Source organism: Ascidia mentula, chromosome 3, assembly GCF_947561715.1.
Source record: "Ascidia mentula chromosome 3, kaAscMent1.1, whole genome shotgun sequence".
Classification (NCBI taxonomy): Eukaryota; Metazoa; Chordata; class Ascidiacea; order Phlebobranchia; family Ascidiidae; genus Ascidia; species Ascidia mentula.
The window spans coordinates 3,352,727-3,371,879 of record NC_138568.1 but is presented as its reverse complement, the minus strand read 5'-3'; the positions used below and the strand labels follow the sequence as shown (position 1 = coordinate 3,371,879).

General features: G+C 37.0%; 3 protein-coding genes across 5 annotated transcripts; all 3 read right to left on the bottom strand.

Annotated features, from left to right (window-relative positions):
- Positions 1 to 509: 509 nt before the first annotated feature.
- Positions 510 to 3,193, bottom strand: LOC145894378 (caspase-6-like). 3 transcript variants are annotated; one of them, XM_082982943.1, is made up of 6 exons: positions 3,070 to 3,193; positions 2,739 to 2,869; positions 1,360 to 1,542; positions 1,110 to 1,305; positions 909 to 989; positions 510 to 837 (listed from the first exon to the last, which is right to left on the bottom strand). In XM_082982943.1, the coding sequence occupies exons 1-6, from the start codon at positions 3,143 to 3,145 to the stop codon at positions 665 to 667; spliced, it is 840 nt and encodes a 279-aa protein (XP_082839069.1). In that variant the 5' UTR covers positions 3,146 to 3,193; the 3' UTR covers positions 510 to 664. The 3 variants fall into 3 exon arrangements, with proteins under 3 accessions (XP_082839069.1, XP_082839070.1, XP_082839071.1); XM_082982944.1 differs by having other exon boundaries at positions 909 to 965; XM_082982945.1 differs by lacking the exon at positions 2,739 to 2,869 and having other exon boundaries at positions 3,070 to 3,187.
- A 2,756-nt stretch (positions 3,194 to 5,949) lies between these two features.
- Positions 5,950 to 14,134, bottom strand: LOC145894710 (caspase-6-like). The gene is made up of 6 exons (XM_082983356.1): positions 14,068 to 14,134; positions 13,874 to 13,998; positions 6,999 to 7,181; positions 6,738 to 6,933; positions 6,441 to 6,521; positions 5,950 to 6,371 (listed from the first exon to the last, which is right to left on the bottom strand). Exons 1-6 carry the CDS (start codon positions 14,132 to 14,134, stop codon positions 6,187 to 6,189), a joined length of 837 nt encoding a protein of 278 aa, XP_082839482.1. The 3' UTR covers positions 5,950 to 6,186.
- Positions 11,638 to 13,623, bottom strand: LOC145894381 (caspase-6-like). The gene is made up of 4 exons (XM_082982950.1): positions 13,528 to 13,623; positions 12,130 to 12,325; positions 11,892 to 11,972; positions 11,638 to 11,817 (listed from the first exon to the last, which is right to left on the bottom strand). The coding sequence occupies exons 1-4, from the start codon at positions 13,618 to 13,620 to the stop codon at positions 11,642 to 11,644; spliced, it is 546 nt and encodes a 181-aa protein (XP_082839076.1). The 5' UTR covers positions 13,621 to 13,623; the 3' UTR covers positions 11,638 to 11,641.
- Positions 14,135 to 19,153: the final 5,019 nt, after the last annotated feature.

Sequence of the window (19,153 nt, the reverse complement as noted above, 5' to 3'; positions counted from 1 at the left end):
TGACGCAAAACAATGTACACATGACTGCAACTCTTTAGAATTTGCTGATGCAGAACGTAGAGAAACAGAATTCAACAGAAAGGGGGCAAATTTGAGAGAAATTCAGTTTACTTGACAACTCCTCTTTCGATACCTCTGATGTAAAACGTTTGTCCATAATATCGTCAGTTAATACAAATTCATTCATTTCCTACATTTGTTTTCGACGAATCATGTGTACACCCTATGACTGTCTCGAGTGGTTGCAACATTTTGGTTTTTAACTTGTGAACTTGTCTTGCAGTCTTGCAACTTACCCAACACATAGTAACGTTTCATTTTACGGTCGAGCCTAGGGAAGGTCCATGCCTTTGATGTAATGGTGTTGTAAATTACCTTTGCTCTCTTAATCGTCCATTCAAATGCTTTTTGCCTACTGTAAACGTTGCTCCCAGTAGCAAATTACTGCAGTAAGAAACTGACCAGGTCGGCTAAGATAAAATAATTAAAATGAACGACTTCATTATATCTTTCAATTCCGTTTATACACAAAATGCAAACAGTCACGATAATCAAATGTAAATTCTAGGGTAAGAAGTTTTGTACATGATAAAAACACCGGGAAAGTTATTTTCAAGCACTGTTATTCAAAACGAGTATGATACAGCAGCAAATTGAGTATAAATTAATTTCCTGCGGTGGGTTCGCTGGATGGAGCTTTTCTCGGCAGGTAGAGGAGTTTAGTAAGAGTGGATGTGAATGACGGCATTTGTCGCTTCTGTTTTTTGGGATCCATCGTTGCAACATCTGATGATATTTTGGTAAGCAGGTGAAGAAAATCAACGTCTTCATGTTGGTCTGCGAAAGTAGTTTAGGTTTGCGTTTTAACGACGGTTACTTGTAATTTACATATAAATAGGTTTGTATACCATCTGAATATTTCTTTAGTACATCACAGAACTTTCTGATGTATCTGGATCCTTTTTCTTCATTTCGATACGATTTAAAACCTAACAGAAAATATTCAAGTACGTAGCAAATAAATGCATTCTATAAATTTTAACTTATAGTTTAATTCACATGAAGTATTAAATATATTCCTCAAGGCAAACTTATGGGAAATACACCACCTTTGCTTGTTGAGTTGCACACCACAAAATTGGCTACCATTGGAAGGCACCAATGTAAATCTTCAGCTTCTTCTTCCACGTTTGTTGTCTGGCTAGTATTACTCTCCGAGTGTGTTCCGTCGTCAACATCAGGAGGCCCATCACCGTCACATTTTTTCTTGGTAGAAAGTGTACCAGGTCGTTCCCCTCTACAGGCCTGCACAAGTACATTATTGAAACTTGTTACGGAACATTTGAACTATTAATATACCTGAAGAATGACTATTTTTGGCTTGGATTTTAGGTCCTCCACTTCAGTCAACTTATTAAATATGTTTTCCATTGGGAATCCATCATCATATATTTGCAGTTGGCCTTCATTTCCGTGAGACAAGAAGGCAAGCACCAGACAATCAATCGTTTTGTAATCAACCGCACATATTTCCAATAGTTTCTGATACAAGACAAAAAGTTTGTCGTCATTTAAATATTGATTTTCCGTTGTTTGTTAAAGTGCATGTGACATGGAAAATAAAATTAAAAAATAATTTAACTATGAAATAGTCATTACTTTTAACAATTTTTGAAAATGTTGCTTGATACGGCTACAGGTTTCTGAGATGCAGCTGAGCAAAGTTCCGTTTTCACCGTTGCGAACAAAATCGTGCGAGAGCGAGATTATTGTTGCGTGATGTCATACAAGGCGCTTCAGTCGTGCGGGAGCTGCTAGCGAGGCTTATGCGTAGGAATGAAAAACATTGTAAAACTGGTTTAGTACTTCTTAATTTAACAGAAGCACAACTAGTGAACAAGTGCAACAAACATATATTGATCGTTTATATGAACTGCAAATAGAGGGCAACTGTTTCGACCTGTTGGGTCTTGTTTAGTTTCGTAAAAATAAAACTGTTACTGGGACAGGGTGCTTTTGTGGTCGAAGCATTTATAATTGCTAACGTAAATTACCAACTTTTCTAAAACACGACAAAGACAGACCGTCATTGGTTTATTTACATATACTTATATACATATAGTTAGAAATATCATCGGGTGAGGATAAAGTTATGACATCAGACCTAAAATGACGTTGAGTACTGTTACTGAGCGACGATACACACAATCCTTATCTTATCGAAGTACAGAGTAAGGTCGTGGTTGCTGTACCTTTTAGTTTGCCTATAATCAGAGACAAAAAAGCCTTTGGTTTTTGACGTCACGGGTATGATGTCACAGCTTGCCCTGACCTTTATGTTGACTTACTTTGGGGATCCTTTTGAAATTATTCGATATCGACATATAAGGCGATTTCACTATGAAAACAAGGCAATTTTTTGACGCGATCACTTTGTATGACGTCATTTTCGCTACAGCAAACAATGTTTACGTTTTTTTGTCGCTGCTACTTTTAATGCAGTTTTCCACATTTTTTAGTCGACGTGGAAGCGAAATACTTTGGAAATATGTTATTGAGGAAGTAGTTTTAGTTTTACGCAAATGCCATGACCATGTCACATGCACTTTAGTGAAGTAAATTATGTGTAGGCCTACCAATGTGGCAAAAACATTTATTATGACACAACTACTTTCCAACAAATTGGGCATTATTATATAACTATGTGCAAAGTCATGACTAAGTATTTTATGCATTACCAAATGAAACTCGCCGAAACTTAAATCCTCATATGGTTCTCGCGTTACAAAGTTGAAACTCTTTGAGAAGACTTCATTAAGCCTTTTAGCATCCAAGTCCGATCCCTTCCGTTCCTTTAACCTTTCATTTTCTGGCAAACATCCTTATGGTATACATGTGACTTACATGAAATCATTCTAGTTGAGTTTCTAGTTTATTTAAAACGTTTGCAAAAGTATAAAATGAAGCAACAATTTAATTTAAAATTTCGCTTCAAATCGGATCTCAACTTGTATTTTCCAAAAATTAAAAAGCCAATCTAATTGTACCCACACACGAGTCGATACTTACTGAATTTGACGTTGTTGAATACATGTAGCTGTCCCATAAACGATTCTTCAAAAGTATATGAGCTTGGTATTGCCATCTGGTTTTACTGATGTTGAATAAAACACGAATTAAAAGTCTCCTAGCTGTCAAAGAGATATGCAATTTTTAAAACGATAAACTTAAAGTAAAAATAACTATTGTTTTCTTAGATTTTACGATTATAATAAAGGGTATAAAGAAGATTGATTATTGTTTAAATCATTTTAAACAAAACTTCTTGAGAGAAATATTGTACTGACTTTAAATGTTTTTTTGCCAACGTAGAGGTCAAACTATCATAGAATAAATCCACATTACCGTGGATGGTTATATATATATATATATATAATATGGGTGACTGCAACACACGTACACGTGACTGTAACACACGTACACGTGACTGTAACACACATTTCAATGATCTAGAATAACCACCGACAGAACCTTACTGAAATTAACATAAAAGTAAGAAGTCATTTTGTTGAAGAAAAATGCTTAACCTAGTCATTCGTAATAGAAATCGGTTTGCTGCTGAATCAAATTACTATCACCTTCAAAATAATCGCCCTTTCATTTTTTTCCAAGTACCTCTATAAAACAGAAAGTTAAATGTGATGTTACTTCACCTGACGAACGGCAACATACTGCAAAGTTGCTTCAAAGGAAAACTGTTCTGGATTAAGCCAGTTTAATGTCGCCAATGCAACCATTCTTATTACCATGGTAATATTTAACTTTTAAACGGCCTTCCTTGACTAACTTAAATGAGTATATCAATACAGACAAAAAAGTAACAACGACCAACGGAGTTTTTGTAATTGAATATCCGTTTTTACTAACTGGCCTGTGGCCCATTGGATTAAAACCTTTAGTAAACTTCCTACAGAATCATGCAAAAAAAAACACTATAAACATATGTATACACATGTTGTTGTGCCCTTACATGCAGTCAAATATTACTAAGTTACTGTTTTCAAGAGGGAATAATGCTGTGTAGACGAGAACTTTTAACACGCTTCTGTATTGAAACGCATTTAATCCTGGCCTAAACCACGAATGCTGGCAACCTTGCAATATGTTTAGGAATGGGATTGTAGTGACTTCATTAACTTGACCTCCAACATAGCGGTATATCATATAGGTCTAAACTTAAAAGCCTGACATATAAAAACATTTTTTCAATACACTTGTTACAATATGTGCTGTATGGATTACAAAGGAGATATATAAATAATGCTTTCTAAATTAACAAATACTTATTCGCACATTGCACAGCAAGCCATATATTTTTTTTAACACAGACGTTACCTTTTGAACTGCAGAATATAGCTGCGAATAGCTTACTTTCAACTCACGCAATATTTAAACAAAATGTTAAGAACAGAGGGTTAACATCGAGTATTTTACGAGTATGTACACAAACTATGTACACACCCTTTTGTGTTCCACTGATTTGAGCTTGACGGAAGTGAAACACGATACAAGCAGCCTTTGTGAGCTGTGTGTTCTAAGCGATCAACTTCGACGCAAAAGTTTTCGTCGTCAGACGGTGCTGGTCGGTCGTTGTCTGCTGACTGGAAAACGTTTTAGGCTACACATATCTGCAACTCCACACATTTCACAGATCTAGAATCACCACCGGTCAACTTTGCGCTGAGTTCCATCAGGAAGGATCCACAACCCGTAAGGCCCCATGCGTAACGCGATTTATTTCAGTATAAGTACGCGGAATGATTAGGCACTGAGTTCCGTCATAAAATTTGCAGCACGGATAAAGGCCTGATGTCAGAAGGCGTTTTATCCTATGATGGAATTTGGAAGAAATTGAACTTTGTTTTCGGTTTGGTCGGCAGTGGTATTGCCACAATTTCAATTTCTCTCTTGATCGTCCATTCAAATGTTTTTTGCCTACAGCAAACGTTGGTCCCAGTAGCAAATTACTACAGAAAGAAAGTGACCAAGTCGGCCAAGATAAAATAATGAATTTGCCTAACTTTATTATATCTTGCAGCATGTTTTTTTTAGATTACAAGGGAGATTTATGAATATTGCTTTAAATTCCGTTTATGTAATAAAAACCCACAAGTAGTCATATATCGATAATCAAGTGCAAATTTTGCGTTTTTGTGAGAAATCCATCACCTGCGTAAAGGCTGACCAAAGACATCGTACAATGAAAAGTTAGGTACGAAAAAGTTGTCTGTGGCATAAACTTACACACTGCCATTACTTTTGTTTTCAGGCGGTGCTTGTTGGCCGCTGTCCGCTGCCTGGCGAACGTTTAGATTGAATCGTTGCGTAAACGTGATCCCCTGCAAGAAAAACGAACAAGAATGTGTTGACAAGAAAACATGTACCAATCGCCCAAGTTAAAGTTTGCGATTTGGCTGAACGACATATTATGCCCCTTTTTGTGCCACTCCACTATTGCTACTGAGTAGGAACAACGTAAAGTTGAAACAAACGTTTCTCCTAAACTAAAGGCCTACAAACTGATTTTGTGTAATAAACATTTAAAATCATCATTACTTTTGAACAAAATGCAATCTCTGAAGGACATCAAACAACATGTAATAAGCATAAGCGATACACAAGACACAACCACGTATTACGTTATCCAGGCACTCCTTTGTATTCAACAAAAAACAACTTATGATGTGTTCGTTTGGTATATATCAATAGGTGTAACGCGGTAAGCAACAAAAATGTAGTGCTGTAATGAGCAATGTACCGAGTTTCGAGATAGTAAATATATTTTATCACCCCGTTGTGAGGAGAATGTGTTGTTTTCCATTGGGTATGCAGCGAATCTATCTACCAGAACATGCCTTTTCAGACCAGTTGCTTGTGAACAGACACGAACAACCATAAATGCTGACTTTTATTTGATGCAAATAAGAACATTATCACTACAAAACAAATATACACACGGACGGAATATAGCACATAAATTCAACGAATTAACCTCAGTGATCAAAAAAGTCACCCTATATAAAAATGCAAAACACGTTTAATTTAGTATTGGTTAAGATTTACTTCTGATTATATACGACGATTAATATATCATCGTATAAATATGTGCAGTTCTGACGGCTACAGTTATTGCGCTTGACGTTCACCCATCGGTTGAGCAGCACCGATGATTCGTGGTAAGTAGACAAGCTTGGTTAAACTGGATGTGAATGATGGCATTTGTCGTTTCGGTTGTTTTGGATTCTTCTCTGCCACCTTGGCCGATACAATGGTTAGTAGATGTAGAAAGTCCATTTGTTCAGTTTTAGGATCTGCAACAAAATGTAGTTTTTTTTATATTATGCTTATCGCAGAAATCTTGTAAATCTTAGCATTTTCACCTTTCGCATACTCCTCAAGAACTTCGCAAAGTGTTTGGATAAATCTTGACCCATTCTTAGGACTGCGATATGATTTATATCCTAGAACAAATTGTTTAAAATGCAGTGTGGTTCGTTTATTCTGCTGTTAAAGTCAGAAAAACGGAGTGTACATCATTTGACACCGGATTGTTGGACGTTTACTTATACAATGGTCATAGACTCCCATGTTTGGGTTTTTCTAAAACACAATCTATGCAGTTTCAAAGTAAACTGGCCTTCAAAGATGAAGAAACGGTCATTAATAGATTGTGATACCTTTTGTTGTTGCGAAGCACGAAACAAACTCCGCCGACAATGGGATCACAGAGAGCATGTCATCAGCATCCTCTTCTTCCTCTTCCGAGCTTTCACTACTACTGCCTTCAACATCAGGATCGGAATTTTCGTCGTCAGTATTCTTACTGTGGTCTGGAGTTTCCATGCCAACATCATCTTGACTGCCCCTGCATGCCTGTAAAAAGCGCATTTAGCGTTTCACACAAGGCGGTTTCTGCAACAACAATTATCACGTTTTACCTGTACTATTAAAATTTTGGGCTTTTCTCTTAGCGTTTTTATTTTGCTGAGTTTTTCCAAAACGTCAGTAAGATCAACCTTTTCATCTCTCATACACAATTTTCCTTCACTTCCGTGTGTGAGGAATGCAATTGCAAGACAATCGATGTTTGAATAATCCACTTCGCTTATTTCCTTCAATTTCTATTATACATTAGAAAGTTTCAATCTCCTTAAAAATTAGATTAGAATTTCGTGATGAAACTGTTGAAGCATTTTATAGTTTCTTCTTTCTTATCCAAAAAACTTTCCTTTGTAGATTAGTTTTTTCGTTAAAATATTTTTCCGTATATTTTTTCCTCACCACTAAAAAATCCATTTGGGTGAAATTTCTGTAATCTTCTCTGGTTTCAAAGTTATATTGTTTTGAAAAGACGTGGTTCAGTTTAGATGCGTCGAGGTCTGAACCAAGTCTCCTTTTAATTTTTTTGTTATCTACATATAAATATAAAATGAATAATAACGTCAACGTTTACTCAATGGTAAAAACAATGCCGTCTTACCGAAATCCACATTGTTGAAAACATGGAATGTGCCGATTTTGAGAGGGAAAGGCTGTGGGGGTTCCATTGTTTAAAAATCATTAGATGTGAAAAACCCGAAAAAAGCTGAAACAAACATTTTCGCAGATAAAGTATATCTACAAGAGTATAACAACTTTTTCTGGACTCTGTAGTTTGAAAGTAAACTGTTTGTTTATGGTTGCCGAGAACAGAGGAAGGTACAAGCACAAAATATGTTTTTTTGAGATTTGAGTCAAACAAAGTTTAATTCTGACAAATGTTTCATGTAAACAACGCCTGCACTCAATTGTTTACTTGGCAGAAAAAAAAGTATTCTTAATTAAATTTTGTTTTCACAAGGGTAAATTAGACACGGGAAAACTGTGGCCCGCGAGTCAAATCTGGTGCGTTGGGTTAATTTATTTGGATGAAGTCTATCTTTGGGTCGGTTAAGCGTTCGATCTGTTTAGCTGTGGGCCGTGAGTTTAAACCTCTAATAAAGTGTCAGTTTAAACAATTATTCAAACCTATTCACTCCTGTCCACGCAAAGTTACACTGACTTTAAACTTTAACTGTGGCTTCGGAGTGTGCTGTTAAAAAGTGCGTTAGCTAGCCACTGTCATACTGGCCACGAGGGAGCAACAAAATGAAGTTTAAACGTTTCTCCTAAACTGAGGGCTTACTTGTTACAAACTGATTTTGTAAAACAAACATTTCAAATCACCAATGCTTTTGAAGGACATCACAAACCATATGAGAGAACACGCCATAGACAAGACACACCCACGTACTATAGTTTATACACTTGTTCAGTGTGTTCGCACTGGTTTCAGTTTCAGACTTTTCGACAAAACACAATTTCGTTTGATATATGTATCAGTAGGTCTAACCCGGTAAGCCAGAAACATGCACTGCTGCAATGACCAATGTAAAGAATTTTCGAAATGGTAAATGTACTTTATCACCCCGTTGTGAGGAGATTGTGTTGTTTTGTCCAAAATATGATTCCAATCAACATGGACCACTGGTTTTCCGATTGTTTGATAAAGTAAACACAATTGTTCACAACCCAAGTTGGCGAGCGAAAAAAAAACATAATAACTAGTAAATCAGTATGAAGACGTTTATACATAAAGTATTATTGCTACATAGGAGTTCGAACCCACTTTCATGCTCTAAAATCTCGAAAATGCCGAAATATGCATACTCGCACCCCTTGAAATGGATCCCTCAAAATCCCAAAACAGGAAACAGAAAATGTTTGTCTCAACCAGAAAGCATATTTTATATCCTACAGTCGTTAAAATAGAACGGACACAAAAAAAGCTTAATCGAGGAAACACCTCTGTAGGTACATTTTGCAATGTCATGCCACCTGTCATGTAAAGACGATCCCATAAAGACTAAATGACTATTCCTGTTTGTTTACCGATCCAGTATATAAGGAGATGAAGACACCCATCGTCCCACGAGACCGGCTTATTCGAGGGAACCAGTGAGGTAGCAAAAACACACGAATCCCCACCGTCGCCACATACAACAAACCGAAAAATCGCAAACTTGGTGATAGCAGACTATGTGCAGTGTTTCCGCAACTTACCGTTAACTAACCACCAAGCCCAAGAACAATGTTAACCTTACAACCAAGGAGAACTTTGGGATATGCTCATATGGAGGAGAGAGATGCGCCTTGTGCCACCTGATAAACCGGGCTAATCATCTCATTACAAAGCATGGGTAACATTTTACACCACAGGTAACTTTTCCTGCAGGTCGACCAACGTGATTTACGCCTTAACAAAGTGATATTCAGCACAACAACACTGAGACACCCGTAGGAGCCCAATTTAACGAACCTGACCACAGTGTGGAAGACATGAGGGTTATGGTACTACAGAAGGTTAAGAGAAGAACAACACTAGCCAGAGAGACGGCTGAACAACGCCACATCATTTTAATAGAGACTGGGACTTTATGAGTCACTACATGCAGAAAGACGCCACGGGCGCAAAGTGACCAACAGTGATCGCCTCTTTGTGCGTTTTTTCTTTCTAGTTTTTTGGTTGATAAGAAATGCTTAACCTAATCACCGGTAATACAAACCAGTTTGTTGTTGAATCTAATAATCATCGCCCTCAAAATCATCGCACTTTCATTTCACAAACTTCTAAGTATTTATAGTTCCACCTGGTGAAGGGCAATACTGTAAATTTTTGTTTGACGGAAACTCCATTCCCGAGGGTTAATATTTAACTATAACTGGGTTAATTTTCAATGGCCTTCTTGTGGTGTTGAATACTTTTTTTGAATCAATCTGGTCAAAAATACCAATTCCAATAAAATTATAATTACAAAGGCCAACGGAGTTGTTGTACTTGCATATCTGTTTGCAAATTTTCTAACTTGCCTGTGGCCCATTGGTTTCAAACCTTTAGTAAACTTCCAACAGAAGCATTAAAAAGTGCCGCTATAAACATAGGTATACACATGTTGGTATATACGCCCTCTGACATAGCGATATAGGTCTAAACTTAAAAGCCTGACATATAAAACCATTTTTCCAATACACTTATTATAATATGTTTTTTATGGTTTACAAAGGAAACTTTCAAATAATGCTTTCCATCCTGCTCAAACTTATTGGCCAATCAACACCAGAACAAATTTTCGTGCAGTCACATTAAACGATGGCAAATTTTGTTTATGCCTGAAAAATCCATTTGCCCAAAAATGAATTAACAAGTCGCACAATGCACAGCAAGCTATTCAAAACATCGAGCCTTTTACGAGTACTTACACAAACTATGCACACACCCTTGTGTGTTCCACTGAGTTGAGCTTGATGTTAGTCAGACACGACACCAGCAGCCTTTGGGAGCTGTGTGTTCTACAGAGGGTGCTGGATGGTCGTTGTCTGTTCAATGGGGAACGTTTGGATTGAATCGTTGTGTAAACGTGGTAATCTGCAAGAAAAGGCAAAAAGGCAATAGCGTAAGAAAAAACCACACATGTCAAATCGCCTAATTCAAAGTTTGACTTGAGTTCCATTACAGAGGAGCCACAACCCATAAGCCCCTATGCGCAACTTTATTTCTGTATTATAGTACGCGGAAAGGCACTGTGTTTCATCATATAATTTGCACAACGCAATTTGAAAGAATTTAAACTTTGCTTTCGATTGGGTCGGCAGCGGTATTACCACAATAATCAGGAAAAAAAATAAGAATTTTTGGTTTTCTGTGCAAAGATTCCACTTTGCTTAGTTTGATCTATAATGTCATCAAACTTTACGGTCATGCATTTGTAGCCTTCCCTCTCTCCAATGTGAGAGGAATGCTATCACTAAGCAACCGAGATTGTTAACACCTTGTACATAATCACATATTCCATCAATACTTTGTTGCCATAAAGAAAATAGTAGATTTTAGAAAATTTGTTACTATTTTAATTTTTTTGATCAAATCGTGCGCTTCTCCTTGTTAAGGTTTTTCTGGTTCAAGTCCAAATATTGATCACTGGTTACAAAACAAAACTTATTAAAAAGTTGGTTTTGGTAATTTGGACGAACATCTGATAAACTTGAAACGTTTTAATTATTTGTATTTATCATCTTAATGTTTTGATGTGTTTTAAGTGGCTTATAACGGTATTGGTAATCACAAAACCTGAGGAAATACTTTTTCCTTGAAGAATGTTGATATATTGTGTTCTTGAGACCAATCTATCTGTTTACTAGAGCGTCTGATACAGCTATGTCAATTGTTGCATTCCTAGGAGTATTCTTGCAGAGTAGCAAAGTGCACCAGTCTCTTAACCGGTTAAAATTAATTGGTTGGCTTCCTACATGAGGCAATGATACCTGCGTTAAACTTACAGTTGCTTTACTTACCGAAACTCATGTTGTTGAAAACGTAGAAAACATTCACGGACGCTGAGTGGAAATGCAGTTTGTCTGGTTGTGTCATCGTGGGATGTTATAGTTTATATATTACCCGACCATAAATGTTGATTTATTTTGATTGATTATTGCTACAAATGAAATGTACATACGGACGGAATATAAATTCAGCGAAACAATTTCAGCGAACACGTGATTACGTTTAAAAATCATCCATCGGTTGAGCAGCACTGAAGGTTCGTGGTAAGTACACGAGCTTGGTTAAAGTGGATACAAATGATGGAATTTGCCGTTTCGGTTGTTTTGGGTTCATCACTGCCACCCTGGCTGATACAATGGTCAGCAGTTGAAGAAAGTCCATTGATTTAGATGTAGGATCTACGACAAAATTTAGTTGCCTTTTTTAAAAAAAATATTTATCGCAGAAGTTTCATTTATCTCAGCATTTTCACCATCCGCACACTCCTCAAGAACTTCGCAAAATGTCTGGATAAACCTTGACCCCTCCAAAGGACTGCGATATGATTTATATCCTAAAACAAAATGTTTAAAAATAAGTGTGCATCATTTAATCTGCGGTTAAAGTCAGAAAAGCCAGCAGCATCATAAGACACCAAATTGTTGGACGTTTGCATATACAGTGGTCAAAATTTATACTAAGAAATAAATACATTAAAAAAATTGTGATACCTTTTGTTGTTGCGAAACACAAAACAAACTCCGCCGACAATGGAATCACAGAGAGCAGGTCATCAGCATCCTCCTCTTCCTCTTCTGGGCTTCCACTACCACACCTTTCACTATCAGGATCGGACTCTTCGTCGTCAGTGTTCTCACTGCGGCCTGTATTTTTCATGCCATCATCAGTTTGATTGCACCTGCATGCCTGTAAAAAGCGCATTTAATGTTTCACACAAGGCGGTTTCTGTTAACCCTTTGCAGTCCAAGGGTATACGGAGCAACAGAAAAAAATTAATGCATAGCGTTTTATTGCGTTGGTGGGTCCAATAACACATTTCATGAAAAAAATTTGAGATGTTTAACCGTTAACCCCCATTTTATGATAGGGCTACTGTTACGTAATGACTGACGTCATACTCATATGGTTGACTTGTGCAGTAATTAGGGATTACGGCTGAATACGCTTGATTTAAAGTCTGATTGTAATTAGGATTGGCAGTTCAATTTTGGAACGTTTTCATCTCAAATTTTCTGGTATGTTTAGTGTAACTACGCTTTCGTACTCAGACATCGTTATTATTAATTGTAAATGCGATTTTTGGTCAGGTAAATTTCCCAACATAATTGCTTGGGAAAAGGTATCCATTTTCTTTAATTTGTGTTTTTGCATGACTAATTTTCTCGTCTAATTTTGACCTAAATGTGTGCTTTAAAAAGTGGTACTCAATCTCCACACCATGCTTCCTGTGTAATTGGATTCATTACGTATCGCTTATTTGCGAATCGCATGAAATAACTTTTTTAGCGTAAAGATTTTTTCATGGCGTATTAGCGTCGTTGCCATTGCCTTTAAATTTGGCCGCTGTCCATGCTGCGGTTACCCAATGAAAAAAATTAACTTTTTAATTTTGTTAAAACTATTTCTTTTGTAGTACAAGTAACATTTCTTTTGTAGTACAAGTACCAACCTGAATAAAATCGAGGTAATATTTTGCTATGTTTGGTCAAACAACTAATTTTTAGCCCCCCACTACGTGTGCATTTCGTGTTTTGCAGGTTCATATGGGCAGAACACTTTTTTATTATTTAAAGCTTAATAACGCCTTCCTTAGGTCCGTATTGATGCACAAGTTGTAACAGCGATACTTGACAACTTTTGCTTGTCAATGATTATTTATACCAATAAAATTTGAAAAAAAACTTCACAAATAGCTATATATCCATGCATAACATTTTATGTAGATGAGAGCAAAGGTGGAAAATCTGCGCTTTAAAGGTAAAAAAAAATTTGAAAAGGCAGAAACCTTTCTTGTACGGGTCTTTAAAGTCATGCGGTCACTGGTGAACCCTAAAGCTCTAAAGGGTTAAGCAAGTTTGCAATTGCAACAACAATTTCTTACGTTTTACCTGTAATATTAAAATTTTGGGCTTCCCTCTCAGCTTTTCTATTTTACTGAGTTTTTCCATGACGTCAGTAAGATCAACTCCATAATCTCTCATACACAATTTTCCTTCCCTTCCGTGTGTGAGGATTGCAATTGCAAGACAATCGATGTGAGAATAATCAGCTGTGCATATGTCATCCAATGTCTGAATCACGTGAGAAAGTATTAGTTTCCTTGAAAATTAAGTTAGAGTTTCTTGATAAAACTGTTCAAGCATTTTTATTTTTTCTTCTTTCTTATCAAAAAAACTTTTGTTTGTAGATTAGTTTTTTCGTCAAAAGGATTTTTCTGTATATTTTTTTCCTTACGTTTAAAAATTCCATTTGCGACAAATTTTTGTAAGCCGCTCTGGTGCTAAACATGAATTTTTTTGAAAAAACTTCGTTCAGTTTGGATGCGTCGCGATCTGAACCGCGTCTTTGACTCAAGTTTTCTACACATAAACATATAATAAATAATAATGCCAACGTTTAACTTAATTGTGAAAACAAGTCTGTCTCACCGAATTTCACATTGTTGAAAACCAGGAATGTGCCCGATTGTAGAGGGAAAGATTTTGGGTTTTCCATTGTTGAAATCTTTAGATGTTAACAACCTTAAAAAAGCTGAACAAACATTTTCGCAAATTTTTCGGACCGCTAGGGGTTAATATACATTAGTGTAATATACATTACATTAGTAATAATGAAAATGATAAAATCAAACTCCCGGTGAGGTTTGAACTTACGACTCTGGCCTTATTAACTTGACCTCTAACATAGCCTATAGGTCTAAACTTAAAAGCCTGACTTATAAACCCATTTTTCCAACACAATCATTGTAACATGTGTTGTATGGTTTACATTACCCTTTGCCCTGTCAACACAATGAGCACAGCTAACTTTCAACTTCCGCAATATTCAGATAAACAATATTTGCGGGTTTTAATACAAACCAGCACATTGGACTGGTGAGAAGGTCGACAACATTACAATGAAGAGCAGGTTAACATTGCCTTTTTTTACGAGTATGTACACTGACAATTTTACGAGTATGTGCGCTAGGCCAAAAACCAGCGGTTACATCTTGTTTGCCAGTAATTGCCGATTTCTATGAATGCGCATTTTTCCCTACACTAATGTGTGTTGCAATCTCATACGGTCTGTGTCGTAATAATAAGAGACCAAGTTTTAAGCGTTGTTGCCCATGCTGGTTTCCAGAACTAAAAAAGAGTTTGTTTGTAGATTAGTTTTATGCTGTAATTATCTACGTGTGAAGTGTATTTGTTTGGCACATTGCCTTCTGTGTAGAAACCGTGTTCTAAGGGTCCACGTGTCCTACGTGTCTTTTCGTCTCCTCCGAAGTCTGTATCGTCTACACTTCGAATACATTCTATCTTGTGTACGAGTGCGTACTGCACATTCAATAACAAGAATAACATCAACTGAGTGAGCGAGTTTGAGGCCCATTAAAGATACGCGTTTTAACTGCGGGAATTCCGCCTCGTGTGACGTTCCGGGGCGTGTCAACGTTACCGGGGTCCTTGCAACAGACGTTACACCAGCCTTTCAGTAGGACAAGCAATATATACTTTCAAAACACGACGAAATTGTACAGTTCAATGGTGCTCTTGTGTACATACTCGTAAAATTATCAGTGTACATATGCAGCGACCTAAGGTGTGCAGAACGAAACACTGCCGTTTATCTGACTCCCAACACTATTAAGAACATCTGCCAAAGAAACTACCTTTGCAACCTTTTAATTATTACACAAAACGATAAACAAACATACCTTGGTTTAATACACATACGATGTTATTTAGTATGCGCGTAATTCGGTCAATCTCGTTCCCTCTACTCGGTCTCGTACTCTCTCTACTAGCTTAAGGCTGTGAGGCGGTATTTATAATATTATCGAAAATGAGAAAAATGCGATTACTACAGAACGTCAAAGTGATTATTAAAACCAAAACCGATTAACACATCTGTGCGAGATTAACCCATCTGGCGAATAGAAACGAAGCGATTGACCTACATGCCAGCTGCGCTTTGTACGGGATTTCAATACACAAAAAAATGACGTTTAATCAAACAGTTTCTCTGCAGAAAGTCCCCCGCTTCGAAAGTGTTTGTTGGGTGAATGTCAGGTGTTGTACGTGCGTCATGGATTAGCACGCTGAGGTTTTATCGTGTCGAACATCGTCACGAACCGGAATAGCGTCGTACCGTAGCATTCGAACGTATACGGAAGTTTGATGAAGAATGTTTTCGCGATCTGTAGACATACTCGGACAAACAACAGTTAAAAGCCCTAGGCCTAAGTTACTTCATACGTATCGCGCGTTGTTATTACTTGTCAGGTGTTTTGTTTGTAATTTTTCACATTTTTTTTACGTGACAAACAGCTTCGGTTTTTGCGATGAAGCAAGTGACATTTAATTCAAGCGCTGGGACAACAACAAGGACAGAGAACTTGAGGATAATATACAAATAATAATAGCTTTGAGTATTGTCATGTGTCAAAAGTTCGAATTAATAGTGAAAAAATCAAACATGTCTTTAGTAATTTCCAGGATTGGCATTTAATACAGTCCACTAGGTGACGGGCTTTATGGGAAAAGGTGTTGCAATGTGAAATGTAATTCGTGTTTTGGCCGTAATCACGAATCTCCCACAAGGCAATTTGTTGACACGCAGTGAAAATATATGTGTGTGATGCATCAAGCTGCGGTCTGAAAAAAACAAAAAAAAAATAGTCGCATTGAAAGTTACCAGTGCAAACTGAGCTAATGGGTAAATCGCTAAGTGGATTTTTAATTCACCCACTGCACAATGCATGGCTTCAGGCTCAGCAACCAAGCGTGTATGGCTTCTGGTCACTTGCGAAGTAGAGGCGTCAGTTGCGCCGTGCGACTAGCAGACTGTAAATTTGCTACGTAAGGAAACTGCTTTCGAAGGTTAATATTTAACTTTAACGATGTTGTATACTTAAAAGCCATTTTTCCAATACACTCATTATAATATGTGTTTTGTGGTTTACAAAGGATACATTCAAATAATGCTTTCCATTCTGCACAAACCTAATGCGAATCAACACCAGAACAACTTTAAGTGCAGTCACAATATACGTTGAAAATTTATTTATGCTCGCGAAATTCATTTGCCAAAAAATGAATTACCAAAGACTTTTTCGCACAATGCACAGCAAATCATCAAAAGCATCGAGCCTTTTACGAGTACTTACACAAACTATGCACACACCCTTGTGTATTCCACTGAGTTGAGCTTGATGTTAGTCAGACACGACACCAGCAGCCTTTGGGAGCTGTGTGTTCTACAGAGGGTGCTGGATGGTCGTTGTCTGTTCAATGGGGAACGCTTGGATTGAATCGTTGTGTAAACGTGGTAAAGTGCAAGAAACAGCAAACAGGCAATAGCGTAAGAAAAAGGCACACATGTACAGGTTGTCTAATTTAAAGTTTGTGATTTGGCGGATCGTGCAACAACTGTACTTTGAGTTCTATTACTGAGAATCCACAACCCATAAGCCCCCATGGGCAACTTTATTTCTGCATAAGTATTTTTTTGTTTATGTGCCTTAACTGTGTCCACTTTGTTAAACTTACATTCTTCCTCGTGATGAAGGCTGTTGCATAACAGTTTGCTTGGAAGCACTGGCTGGTTGCGCCCGCTTTGTTCAGTCACAATAAAAGGTGTGTTTGTCATGGTCGATACACCGTGACGGGAAACAATTTAGGATGCACATGACTACAACTCTATATATTTCACTGATCTAGAATAACCACCGGCAGAACCATACAAAAACTGGCATAAAAGTAAGAAGTCATATTGTTGAAGAGAAATGCTCTACCTTATCATTGGTAATAGAAATCAGTTTGCTGCTGAATCTCATTACTATCACCTTCAAAATTATCACACTTTCAAGTACTTCAAAAAACACGTTAAATGTTATGTTAAACCACCTGATGAAGGGCAACATACTGTAAATTTGTTTTAAAGGGAGACTGTTCTGGATTAAGCCAGATTAATGTCGCCAATGCAATCAATCTTATTACCATATTCATATTTAACGTTTAGGCGGCGTTTCTTGATCACCTTGTATGGGTGAATCAGTACAGACAAAAAAATTACAACCGTTTTGTATAATATAGGTAGGTACCAAAAAGCTGTTGGACCCTTTGGGACATTTTACTTTAAAATTATTGTATTGTCATGTCTGGTCCAACATACATACATTCAAAAATGAAAAAACAACATTACAACGATCAACAGAGTTTTTGTACTTGCATATCCGTTTGCAAATTTACTAACTGACCTGTGGCCCATTGGATTAAAACATTTAGTAAACTTCCTACAGAAGCATGCAAAAGTGCCACTATAAACATATGTATACACATGTTGTTGTGCCCTTGTATGCAGTCAAATATCACTTAGTTACTGTTTTCAAAAGAGAATCATGCTGTGCGCGCGAACTTTTACTACGTTTCTGTGCTGAAACGCATTTAATCGTAGCCTAAACCACGAATGCTGGCAACTTTGCAATACGTTTAGGCATGGGATTGTAGTACTCATTAACTTGACCTCCAACATAGCGGTATATCATATAGGTCTAAACTTAAAAGCCTGACATATAAAACCAATTTTCCAATACACTTGTTATAATATGTGCTGTATGGATTATAAAGGAGAGTTATAAATAATGCTTTCTAAATTAACAAATACTTATTCGCACATTGCACAGCAAGCCATAAATTTTTTTTTAACACAGAAGTTACTTTTTGAACTGCAGAGTATAGCTGCGAATAGCTTACTTTCAACTCACGCAATATTTAAATAAACAATAATAACCCGTTAATTGTTCAATCCAGCAAGTTCGATTATAGGACAAGATATAGCTGCATGTCAAACTAACAAATCGCTATTATGTTGACAACAGACGGTTAACATCAAGTATTTTACGAACAACTATCTACACATTCTTTTGTGTTCAACTGATTTGAGCTTGATGTAAGTGAGACACGATACCAGCAGCCTTTGTGTTCTATATGCGATCAACTTCGACGCGAAACTTTCGTCTTCAGACGGTGCTGGTCGGTCGTTGTCTGCTGACTGGAGAAAGTTTAGGCTACACATGTCTGCAACTCTACACATTTCACTGATCTAAAATCACCACCGGCCAACTTTGCTTTAAGTTCCATCAGGGAGGACCCACAACCCGTAAGATCCCAAGCGTAACGCGATTTATTTCAGTATAAGTACGCGGAATGATTAGGCACTAATGAGTGTTTGTCATGATCAATACATTATATAGAGGTTAAGAACACAAATTATTGTTATGAACGATTAGAAAACAAAACGTCGGAAATATTACATTTACTTCTAAACAACTCTTTCTAACGTAGTCAAACTATCATAGAATAAACACAATATGTACATATCTGTATATATGGGTTTTGGTGGAAAACGTACAATATTCCTCCTATCTCTATACACCTACGCAGTTAATAAACAATACACCATGACGACAACTCAATTTAAGGCTGCATCTCATGAAACAGCCCGCCAACCTGTAATTGTCTGCGAATT

Coding starts and splice junctions, on each gene's coding strand:
- LOC145894378 (XM_082982943.1), bottom strand. CDS start 3,145: ATGGCAATACCAAGCTCATATACTTTTGAAGAATCGTTTATGGGACAG. Junction 2,870..3,069: donor ATTCAACAACGTCAAATTCA/GTAAGTATCGAC, acceptor GATGTTTGCCAG/AAAATGAAAGGTTAAAGGAA. Junction 1,306..1,359: donor CAAAAATAGTCATTCTTCAG/GTATATTAATAG, acceptor GTACTTGTGCAG/GCCTGTAGAGGGGAACGACC.
- LOC145894381 (XM_082982950.1), bottom strand. CDS start 13,620: ATGAGAGATTATGGAGTTGATCTTACTGACGTCATGGAAAAACTCAGT. Junction 12,326..13,527: donor CCAAAATTTTAATATTACAG/GTAAAACGTAAG, acceptor CGCTTTTTACAG/GCATGCAGGTGCAATCAAAC. Junction 11,973..12,129: donor GTGTTTCGCAACAACAAAAG/GTATCACAATTT, acceptor ATTTTGTTTTAG/GATATAAATCATATCGCAGT.
- LOC145894710 (XM_082983356.1), bottom strand. CDS start 14,134: ATGGAAAACCCAAAATCTTTCCCTCTACAATCGGGCACATTCCTGGTT. Junction 7,182..13,873: donor CGCAAATGGAATTTTTAAAC/GTAAGGAAAAAA, acceptor AATGTATAATAG/AAATTGAAGGAAATAAGCGA. Junction 6,934..6,998: donor CCAAAATTTTAATAGTACAG/GTAAAACGTGAT, acceptor CGCTTTTTACAG/GCATGCAGGGGCAGTCAAGA.